General features: G+C 43.8%; 1 protein-coding gene across 1 annotated transcript; it reads right to left on the reverse strand.

Annotated features, from left to right (window-relative positions):
• Window positions 1-435: 435 nt before the first annotated feature.
• Window positions 436-11046, reverse strand: GGCT (gamma-glutamylcyclotransferase). The gene is made up of 4 exons (XM_051789058.1): window positions 10861-11046; window positions 7105-7250; window positions 3821-3956; window positions 436-1896 (listed from the first exon to the last, which is right to left on the reverse strand). Exons 1-4 carry the CDS (start codon window positions 10999-11001, stop codon window positions 1747-1749), a joined length of 573 nt encoding a protein of 190 aa, XP_051645018.1. The 5' UTR covers window positions 11002-11046; the 3' UTR covers window positions 436-1746.
• Between the last annotated feature and the right edge of the window lie 1166 nt (window positions 11047-12212).

Below are 12212 nucleotides of genomic sequence, written 5' to 3' on the forward strand. Positions count from 1 at the left end.
CCCCATTCCCCACAAAGAAAACAGAAATAATATTCTGGCACCCTCTTCTTGCAAGAGTGAAGCGCACATTTAAAAGTCCAAAAGCTCAAAGGAGCACGGTAAGGGTAAAGCAGAAGAAGTGGTGCTGATGCAGAGGGGTGTGTTCACGCAGTTTTGCCCTCCCTACTGACATTATATCCATTAAAAAAACACAGACAAGGGAGGCTTCAGTTGCATCTCCACATCACCAGCTTTCACTTATATATGCAACACAGGCTGCCCAGGGAGATCATGGGGTCTCCCTCTCTAAAGACATCTGGGTGGCATTTCTGTGTCACCTGCTCTAGGTTACACTGCCTTGGCAGGGGAGTTAGACTAGGTGATCTCCAGAGGTTCCTTCCAACCCTAACAATTCTGTGATATTCTTGAAGCATGCATTGAACAGGCAGGGGAGGGTTTTGGTAATCACAGTTTTATTTACTCAGTTTCAGACTAGACAGTGCTAATACAGAAAGTACCATGTTTTACAGTAGCCACCATGCCCAAATCTGGAAACAGGCATATGACATGAGGACAGCACTTACACATACCTGGCAGAAGTGTATTTTATACAGAGAAGACACAGTCAGTCTGTTGCTTTATCAGTTGTTTATCTAAGCAGTCACACAGTGACAATGACTATATCTTACATCTCTCTGTACATCAATAGAAAAAAATACACCCTAGAGAAGATAAACCAAAGTTCAGTGATTTGACGTCTTCCAGGTTGCCAGTTTCTCCTTGTTGCCCACAGACTAACTACAGGGGTTGCCAAGTACCATGAAGATAAGTACTCTGTATCTTACAAAAGCTTTCAGTTTTGCACAAGATTGTCAAAGCTGTAGGAAAAAAAAAAAAAAGCCAAATTCTGTTCATTTGGGGTTTAATAGACAAACAAAACCACAAAACAAATGTGCTAGGACTCACAGGAGACTTTCTGATTTCACTGGACATGAGACCAAGGCCTAGATAGGTACAAAAAGGTAATTTAAGAAAACTTGGAAATATTTAACTAAAATGAATTCTTTATAAATCTGTTGGTTATAGCTAAGCAGTTCACCTATGATGACTACTAAACATAGAAAGGAGGATGCCATGATGCTTTGACCCAGATCTTTTGTTGACTGTTGTCTTCAGGCCTGAGTTTCCTTTTGGACTAACACTTAAACACATGGAGGGAGTTAAAAAAATATTTATTTTCCTTCTTGGTTAACTATATAAACAGGAACTCCACAGCATCAGATAGGCTGGGCTTTAAACCATTAAGAGAAGTAGCAGAGAAAAAGGTTTAGAGTTTTGAGTTTACTTTACACCTAATAAATCTTTGAAATTCTTGATATTTGTGTATACATCATTTAAAAACAAAGGGCCTGATCCTGCAGCCCTTATTCCTCAGAAAGTAACAGGTGCCAAAACTCATCAAGATGGCCTTTTTCTTTTAAAAAGGTCAGTAAACAAGACATGAAGCACAAACTTGTGTGCAGCACTGCACGACAATTACAGAAAGATAATTTCTAAATCTGCAAAACCTTCGGCATGTACTCAAGCTATACATACAAAAAGAAGTTACCAATGTCAGCATGTCCTCAGACTGCAAATTATATTTAATGATTTACTGTAGATGCACAACAAACTCATCTTTTCTTGATAAATAAAGAAACTGCTGATCAGCACAGTGAGGAGAGGTATCTAAATCAAGGTGAATGGCCAAGCAAATGCAGATGTATTCTATGCAGAATTTATTTTCTCTGCTTTAATAGCAGCTTCAATCTCTTCCATTATTGGCACCGGTCCCGCATAGTTATTAGTTTCAATAGCTTCTAATTTCTCCAGGTAATCAATTGGCAAGCCATTCTGTTTTGCACCCATGCAGATAACCTGTAATCAAAAGGGGAAAAAAAAAAAAAAAGACTTCAGTAATAATGTTAGAAAGACTCCTCCAAACATTTACTCATATAGAAAGAATGTAACAAGAGAATTACCCCCAAATAACACTACTTGTACCCGAGGATAGCCAAAGGCTTCTGGGAAACCACTGAACACCAGAACAGCGTGAACAAAATTACTCTGAAAAGGCTTGTACTACTGCTAAGAATCTGGAGTGTTACTAATGTGCACAAGATTCTACAATTAAGCTGTTATTCTGTTATTTCATTCTTTCTTCCAGTGAGGATGAGAACTTCTTTTTAAGCCTTTAGCCAGCCTTAGTATCACACCTGAGTGAGAAGCAGCATATATTACTGAAGCTATTTTTAAAACTAAGCTGTTCAAATCCACAGCACAACAGTGAGTACCTAGACAGGTGTAGGAGTAACAGAAACAGACACTTAACTTTGTTAGTTTGTTAGATTCCTTAGTTTGTTACTGCAGCTTTCCTACCACACACAAAATAAACTTAAGTATTGGTGCAGAAGAAAAGATGTGACAGTGAGAGCAAAAGAGGAAGTTGTAGGAACCAGGGCTTGAAGGAGACAGCAGCAAGCTTGCATATAGAACTGAGTATTCTAAATACTCTTTCCTGCATTTAACAGCATGAATTTAAAGGATGAGGTGTCTAGAAAGAATGAATTTTGCCACAAAAAGCACACGACAGAAGATGGATGTAGTTTGGTCACTGTGTGCTGATGCAGTCACCTATATAAATTTTTAGCTCTCCTGCCTGGTTAACTTCAATAAAAGCTGGGGACAGTGGGGTAAGAACAGAACTAACAACTGATCCTGACAACAGCAAGGGGGAATGTTTAGCTAGATAAAGTTGCCAACAGTGGAGGTCTGCTCTTACAGAGCACCAGTGAGAGCTCCCACACAGCAGCAGACTATGTATTAACCTGCTGAAAATCCCTAAAGATCTGTTTTGCCAAGAGGTGGGTTGGCAGGGAGAAGGTTTGTGGAATAGCAGAGCCTGCTTTCTAAGCAAGTTTCTCTTCAGCAGTCCCACAGCAGCTGGCCTTAGCTATGCTCCTGGAAGCTGATTCATAGGAGCAAATTCCTCAGTTCAGAGAGGACGGCACACTTGGAATTTAACAGGCTCAAGCCCGGTTTCTTTGCTTTAGGTAGAAAAAGCCAACATGCTACAGTGATATGTACCTACAATTGCCAGTAGCTGCATTGTTCAGACATGCAGTCTTGCCACCCAAGCAGGGCCCACATCAGATCTCACAAGCTAAGCAGGTCAGGCCTGCTGCGTGACTGGATCATGTGTCTCTATAGAGTCAGTCTATTGCAGAACAGTGCTGAAACACTTCTGCCTCACCAGCCATCAAGTGGGAACCCTGCAGTGCTCTGCAAGGCTGCTGGAGTCCTGCAATATACTGATGATGCATCTGCTAAAAGGCAGCAAGTGGACTCCTGTATTAAATGATAGCAACTGCTTCACAAGACAGTAAGGATAATCCACATCCTTGAAACTACAAGCCAGGTGCTGGGTTTTCTCCAGGGAAGCTTCCCTCTGTCCTTTCAGTGGAATACATTAATTTTTCAAACACAGAGAACTGCTGCATATATGTAAACAACATCCTTCAGAAATCCTTGTGTCAGTCATAACTAATTCACGAGGTAAACAGAGGCTTCATGTAAGGCATAGCTAAGCCAAAAAGCCAAACTGATTTACTAGGCTTTTAAGAGCTAGCAATCTTCTGTGAGCACGACCACAGTAGTACATTGCACACCAGTTGTTATACCTTTACAGTAGAGCAGTCATGCCTCCCATCCACTGTAAGCAAAGTACTTGTTAAATAGGACAGAAGTACTGCATTATAAATCTCTGTTCATTCTTCCAAAATTACAGGGATGCAACACCTACCTTTTTATACTGCGGAGAAGGGGGACCACAGACATAGTCCTTCATCTGGTAGCTTCGACAGGTCAGCACGTTTCCTGCTTGAGTGTAGACATTAACTTCTATTGGGACATAAAGACCATCTTCAACTCCCTCTTGCCTGTAAAGGACATATATTCCTTTCATGCCAAGTAACTGATGCATCTTTCAAGCAAAGTGTGCAATTAAACAGATGGATTTATTATAATAGAATTTAAGGCAGGACATTGGTCTGTGCTGTTAACAGACAAAGAAAAGCAAATAAAGCAAAACATATTTCAGTACTTTTTGTGCAAACTTGTTTCACATCCGAAAACAAGTTTATAAAGAAGCAGCAGCATTCAATTTTATCATTTCAGGTCTGTAAGAAAGATGACCAGTGGGTCACTTGCAAAGTTAGAGAGAGAATACTTGTAAATTAATTACTCTAGACTGGTAGTCTGAAAGAGAAACACAACCAAAATTAATGAGTCAGGCACATATTATTCATTACCTGCCACTCAGACAAAGAAACAATTGCAAACTATCTTGCCCATTGTGTTACATTTTAATAAGGGGGAATTTGCACAACTCTTGCAATGCACTTTCCAATGAATAATCCAATACACTCTTTAATTTGCACAAGACGTGAACAGCAAAAATGAGATAGGTCAGGGCAAAAAACATGGTTATTTTTTATTAGCAAAATCATGCTGTCTTAGAAAAACAAAAGCAAACTCAAAAACAAGGCTACTTATTGTCCTTAACTACTGGCATTCAGCCACCATTAAAAATCTGAGGAAATAGTAAGAAGTAAACAAGAAGCTTAAGCAATACAAGACAGACTGTATAGCACAATTAACTTTAGATAGGAGTCACAGCATGGTTTCTAACCCTGCTCGTCAAATATAATTTTGAAAATTCATATTTTTTTCAAAGACTGACTCCCATTTCAAGTTATTTAACGTACATAACACAGGCCACGTTACGTGAGTAGGTTAAGTGCAAGTAGAGGCTGGAAGCTAACTGCAGATTCAAGGCCAACAGACTACAAAATAAGTCACATGGTTGTGTGAGAACAAGAAAACTGTTAACTAACATCCTAGGACCTATGAGGAATAAGGGTCATGATTTAGTCTGTAACTTGTAGATTTGTGAAGTACGGAGGACAAAAAAAAAAAAAAAAAAAGTAAAACTGTCTGTGGGACAGCACCTAAAATGCATTTGAACCCAAAGGATTCAGCCATCTAAGCAAAAGGTTCCTCTCCCATATTTGTTTTCTATATGTTACATCGTTTTACTAGTATTTCAATTAGTCACATGCAGCATTAGTTATACATTTCCTCCTCTGCTTCTGGATAACAAAGACTTCTTTACAGAGATTAGGGGATAAAAAAAAAAAAGCGGGGAGGGGGCAATAGTGATTTTTTTTTCTTGACACATGGCAATTCCAGGAAATAACTTGCTTCAGGACTTACAAGTATATCTGCTTGCATGCAGCCAGAGAATCTCAAGACCTTCAGCAAGAACACATGCAAGCTCATTTGAGGTGGGTTAGGAGCAAGCCTTAGAAGAACGCTTTGGACTATCATTGTTAAAGCCAAGAACACATCCCATTTCCTTCCATTTCCAGTTCACCTCCATGGCATCAGTGAGGCAGCTAGGAAAAAGTAATCTTTAGTGCTAGTGTCCATCCTGCAGCTTTTGGTGATGTTACAGCATTAGAGTTTATCCACTGTCAAACAAATGCCAGGGATTTGCAATTCTGCAGTATGTCAACTCTAAACAGCACGTAAATACTTCTGGAAATCATAATACTGCCCCCATGGAAAAGAAGCAGGCTGCTACTATCAAAAGCAGATGCTGTTGGACAGGATTATCATACTCGTGAAGTTTATGCTTTATGAAAGCATAGTAAATAAGGAGATTTCAGTAAAGATCAGCAGAAAAGGGGTCAGGATGTTAAGTGCTAGTGCAAGCAACAGCAGGGGAACTCAGGAGATCATAAAGCACAGACATGTGAAGCCCTGCCCACCAACTAGATGCTCACCTGCTCTGCTTGGGATTAACACTCTTAGCCAGGACAAGAGTGCTGAGACTGCCCATTCCCATAACATGCTAACAGACCTTGCAACTGTTTCTGCATTTCAGGTTCACTGTAGGCAATGAAAAGCACATTGGAACCAAGTTCCATGGCCAGGGTTGTAGGCAGATGTCTACACAGCACAGTGCAGCCATAACCAAAACTGCAACAGTACCAGAGGCAGGAGAACAGTAATACTGCAGTGCTTTCACTGAGTTTACTACGCCCTGCTTCCTTGTTCTCACTTGCCCAGACTTCTACTGGAATTAATTGACAGTGATGAACTGCTCTGAACAAACTATCCTTGTGTACCAGAAGCATCATACTGTGCAGGCACTTCCTAAAAGCTGCAACAAGCACATGGCACCAGACAAAGTTTTGGAGATTACATTCTTAGTCCTGCCTGAGACCCTGAAAGAAGTCTTGCTACTCCTTGCTTTGTTTACCCAGGTGGTCCTCCACACTTCAGCCTGGGAACAACTTGGCTCAGTTTTGGGAGCCTTAAACTTCTCTTAATTACCAGGCACAGACAGAACACTTTCCACCATGCATTGTAAACGTGCAGGCAGGCTCTCCCATTCAAAGAGGGAAACAATTACAGCACAGCTCCCTGCTTGGATCTTCCTCAACCTCACATAAGTTTGAGTGCTTAGAAGACATGGCATGTTAAATAACCTCCTCAAAAGGTCCCTTTGCCTGTAATAAAGATCTCTTTCTCTCCTGCAAAGGCTTGTCCTCATTCCTTCCTTTTCTGCTATAACTGAAGTCTACATATGTATAGATATAGAAACTGATGTCAGTCTAAGGGAAGGAAATTCTCCCTAAAACAATGGGAAAAATGACATAGGACAAATAGAGAGTTTAGAGTCATTTAACGGGTATGACATTGAGAAGACAGCGTTTGTTGTTGGTTTTTTGTGTTTTTTTTTTAAAAAGGGGCCTGACCAATATATCAGCGTCAAATCAAGGTCCATAGCTGCTCATTAAAACACCCCTAAGTAGCTTTAGCTTGAAAATAAAGCCATGTTAATCACAGAAGTGGTAGAAGTCAATACACATCGCGTCAAGTGAAATTCACAGATTAAAATCAAAAGTGTCATCTTGATTCCAACACCAAAGCTTCCACACAGCTCTTTATCAGAAATTACCTATGACTTTTCAATCGCTATTCAAAGCAGTATAAGACAGCAAAAGTTAAGTCACCTACTTATCCAGCGAACTTAAATTGCAAGTGTTCATTTTCCACACTATTCCCCATACTTCGTCTCCAGGGCTCTGAACAATGGTAGCTGTACCTCCATGCCAGACAGGACTTGTCCTGCCTTGATGATGGCCAAACTCGAGCTTAAAATCCTGCAAATGAAACCAATGCAGAGAATCAATTTTCACTTAAGCTAAGGGCTGTTGGCTACTCTTGATGTGAAAAGGGCAGCTAAAGGACAGTCTACAAGCAGTCAGTTGGGGCCACAGAAGGAAGAATGGACAGGTAGGACATGATTCAGCTCCCACTTCAGGAGGGGCTGAAGTCAACTTTTTCCACCTCCCCATGAGAAATGGCAGCCTTGGGACAACGGGAAGAGAGGTTAGGCAGAGAGCACCACTGATAAAAGGCTTGGTCTGCAGAGACTTGGATCAACACCCAAACCTCCTAGTTGTCTGGCCTAAACAGCAACCAACCTCTAGCAGTGAGAAGAAAGTGGAGGCAGCCCTTTCTCAAGAGTAGCACACATACCTAATTTTCCAGTAAACACAGCAGTGCTGAAGAAATGTCACCTTGACTTTTGTCCAAGTTGGCAGTGACAGGACTGCTGATGTGCTTACCAGAAGGAGGGAACTGTCTACTGCCTTCTTGTTCCCATCAAAAGAAGTGCCTACCTGGTGCCCATTCTTTTACAGCTTTTGGTGCTCTTATGAGACTTAAATGCTACTATGTAGGATCCAGGAAAATAGAAAAGAAGTCTAAAAGATGGTGAGCTCTGGGACTTGTCCTCATGCACTAATAAAATTACCCAATTATAAAATACATCCCTCATCACCCAACTGGAACATTTTTGGGTATTTTTAAGCCAAAGTAAATGCCTCCTTCAGTGAGCTTATTCAGGTTTTTGCAAGTAGAAAACATTCTTTTAGAAATCAAGTATCACTTTTTCTTACAAGTATACTTCAATATTATTATATATGCAAGAGAATAATGGATTCTTGTATTTTATGAGTGTAATTTCCTATCTGACTCCATACACTCAGTTTCTTTTCCTACTTATTAGTCAATTTGTAGGTCCTCCCCTAGCAGTGGAGAAGAGGGAAAAAAAAATATCAACCCAAATCAAAACCCAACAAGCTTTAAGGAATGCTACCTGCTTAACTGCAACAACAAAATCTGGCAAAGGCAAAAAGGACTAAGAACAACAACAAAAATAAAATCCAAACCTACCCAGCCCTACAGCTTTGCTTATTTCTCTTGATCACCATGCTTTAAGCTAGGAGATAACTTTGATTTCAAATATACACATGTATATATCAATATTCCCTTTGAGACATATCAGCTTCTTGTTATATATCCTAATAGATATATAAAGGTTGCAAAAAATTGAGCAGTTGGAGGTTTACACAAAGAACAGCACTGATCAGGACACAATCAATTTGTGCGTGTGTGACAATCAGCAGCCTGGCAAAGCCACACTGTTTACTCCATCAATAGAGACATCTTCCTTCCCCATAAAATGTCCCCTATTAAACTAATTTCACTAGGAAGAAAGTTTACTTAGATGCACAAAGTTATTTGCACACAAGTAAATAGTCCAGTCACATCACAGACTGAAGCTACAGATGTGGACAAGTGCATGTAGGGCAGCACCAAGGAAATACTGGGATAGAATCAAATACTCTCACAGCAGTCTAGGTTGGTGGTGTTTTTTTGTTTGTTTGTTTGTTTGTTTTTTCCCCACCATGTGGGCAACGGGAGTAGACACTACTCAGAAGAGAGAAAAAAACCCACACGAGATACTTTCTTGGGTTAAGAGATTGGTCCTTCTTCTAAGTACCAGTGTAAACCCCTTTCTGTGCTTGTTACACATCCCATTTCTTAACAGCTTTTCGCTGAAGATTAAAAAAAACTGTAAAAAGTAAAACCAGAGGGAAATTAATTTAATACTTTAGTTTAGCATCCAAGGTACTCTGGTTACAGGCTGATTTTCCTTTTTTTTTTAAGCCCATGTAGCATTACCATACAGGAATTAATAGGAAGCAGCTCCAACCTTTGTTCACTTCCTCACTCCCAAGCATCAGTGATTTTCCAGCTGGATGCAAGGGAGTGAAGCCACCCGGTGTTGGCAGGGAACATAGCAATTGGGCAAAGACTGGCGAGAGAAACCAGGGCCTGTCTGCCTGCTCTGGAACAGCCAACCTGCAACACGACAAGAGGTGCTAACTGTGTAACCTGGAAATCGACCTGAAAGCCAGGAGGAGGGCTGAAGCTTTCCTTTATTCAAAGATAAGTGTGCAATACTCCTGCTTTCCTCCTCACTTTCAAGGTCTAATCCGGCAAGGTGCTGGGCTCCTGGCACGTTCGGCTCAGTGGTATCTCTTAAGTGCCACATGCTTTACAGGTGCAGGCCTCACGTGCCAGGCTGACAGTCCCAAGAGACACCAACTATCTGACTGCAGGGAGTTTATTAATGACAAGGTTTCAGAACTTCTTCATACACTCCAACACAGACTATTTCCTGCCAGCTACCCCAAGAGAACCTTCAAGTTATCCTTAAGTGGTATCAATTGATGCTCTGCTCCTCCAAGGATCCTTCCAGTTGTACAGGTCTGTGTATCAACAGTTTAATGACCACAAGCTCGTGTTTCCAAGCCTACACTAAAGCCAAGCTGATACACTAGCATTTAATAACTCAGACTGAGGAGAACTGCCCTAAGGCGCATAAGAACGTGTCAACTGCAGATGTGCAGTGCTGGATGAACTCATGACATCTCACATGTGCCCCATATATCTCACAAGGGAGGGTTCCTCACCTGTACCCAGAGTGGATGACAGGAAGGAGAGATTTTGATTTTTTTTTAACAAAACATCATCCTTTTAAAACTGGCAGAAGCTTTTCCCATAAACCCAGCTGAGCACCTAGAATCACAGAATACTTTGGGTTGGAAGGGACCTTAAAGACCACCCTGCCATGGGGGGGGGGGGGGACGACACCTCCCACTAGACCAGGTTGCTCAGACCCCCATCCAACCTGGCCTTGAACACTGCCAGCAATAGGGCATCCTATGTGGGCAACCTGTGCCAGTGCCTCACCACCCTCACAGCAAAGAATTTCTTCCTGTTACTTTATGTTTCCAGGTCCATAGTGCTTTACACGCAGGGTCACGGCTGGCAGCCTGGAAGGTTAATCCCGGTCAGATAACCCCGCAGCGGTGGGACTATGCCAAACGCTCCTTCGGCTGCAGGCAGCCCTGGCAGCGGGCCCCAGGTGTGTCAGGGGCGATGGGACAGAACCGTTAGGGTAGGAAGGGTCCTCTGGAGATCATCCAGTCCAACCCCCCTGCCAAGGCAGGGTCATCTCGAGCAGGTGACAAAGGAACGCGTCCAGGTGGGTTTTGAATGTCTCCAGAGAGGCAGACTCCAGGAACTCCCTGGGCAGCCTGTTCCGGTGCTCTGCCACCCTCAACGCAAAGTTCTTCCCCACGTTGAGGTGGAATTCCTTGTGTTTTAGCTTATGACCACTGCTCCCCGTCCTGTCGCTGGGCACCACCGAAAAGAGCCTGGCATCACTCTCTCGACCCCCCCGCCTGAGCCGTGCTGGGCTCCCCCTGTACCCGCAGGAGGGACCGGCCGGCTGCAGCACCGGACCCCACGCAGCCGTGGGGGACACGCAGCTCCAGGGGGACATGCGGGTATCCTCGGGGCATGCGGGCTTCCCCAGCCCCCGCTCCCCCCCGCCCCGCCGCCCCCCGCACGCACCTGCAGGCGCGCCAGGGCGCACAGCGCGGCCGAGGGGTTGCGCAGCAGCAGCCGCTCCCGCAGCAGGTTGCTGCCGTACGCGTAGTACAGGAAACAGCTGCTCTCGCCCCCCGGCTCCTCCGCACCGCCGTCCGACTCCATCAGCCCGGCCCAGCGCGGCCCCGCTGCCGCTTTAACACCGCCCTCCCGCCCCGCCTTCCTCGCGGCTTCCGCCGCCGAGCGGGGCCGTGACGCAGGAGCGGCCGGGAACGCCTCGGGAACGCCTCGGGAACGCCTTATGCGGGCTCCTGGCGGGGCAGGGACGCGAGCGGGGAGGGTGCCTTTCCTCCATCCATCCGGGAGCAGGGAAGAGCGGTACCCCCGCGGCCGCAGCACCGCGGGATGCGGAGCGGGTGCTGCGGGGGCTGCGGGGGCGAGGCGCACAAACCCTGCCGTGAGCTCAGGGACTAGGTGTCCTCGTTTGTCAGTCACCTGACTTAGCTCGTAACATTTAAGTCTCGGTTTCAATAGCATGCAAAAGAACACGAGCTTGAGGAGAAAACTTTCACCTTGTTCAAAATCTACATGCTTTTCGAATGAAAAAACATCACAACTGCTGTTGAAACTCTCGAGTGTTGAGAAAAAATGGCACTTTTTTTTTTTTTTTGTGCAGAATGTCAAAAGTTTCAGTAATTTTAAAAGTATTATGAAAGACTGGTTTGGGGTTTTTTTTTTTAGAAGAAGGCCATTTTGAGATTAAAGAGTAACCATTGTTACATGCCTCATTACAATTCCTATGTAAGATTTTTCTGTTTAGAAAGAAATGTCCACCTCAGCTCACAAGGGACAGCTCATAGCAAGCCCAAACAGGTAGCTGGAAAACGTCCCGTTCAGCTGCTTCCCGAGGAGCATCCTCTGTGGGGAGGAACATGCCATCAGCGAGCAGGTCCTGCGGACCCTGGTACTGAAATGGGCATCCTGGCTGCCTCTGAAATAAGCAGTGATGATTTGTAAATGCATTCAGTGAGAAGCAAAATAGTGCAGCTTTTCCCAGCTGGGAGTGCTCAGAGCAGAGTAAGCTGGGAACATGCAAGAGTAAAAGGCGAGAAGATGGGGGGTGTGCACAGGTAGAACTGCAGACCCACACACAGAGGCACTTCCTCTCCTTCCCTGACATAAGCAATGCTCGAATGGGACAGGAGGAGCCCTGATTGCTGGCTACCCCGAAGCATGAGCTGCTGAAGCAATACATACATATGTATAATACCACCATGAAAGGCTGTAATGAACAACAGCGTAACAATTAATGGTGAGGCACCACTCAATGCTGTTAAAGTAGCCCTCAGCCTGAGCTGGCTTCCTGAGCAGAGGCA

The sequence above is a fragment of the Manacus candei genome, unplaced genomic scaffold (genome assembly GCF_025592945.1).
Source record: "Manacus candei isolate 608988 ecotype Guabito, Panama unplaced genomic scaffold, ASM2559294v1 h1tg000026l, whole genome shotgun sequence".
In the NCBI taxonomy this organism is placed as follows: domain Eukaryota; kingdom Metazoa; phylum Chordata; class Aves; order Passeriformes; family Pipridae; genus Manacus; species Manacus candei.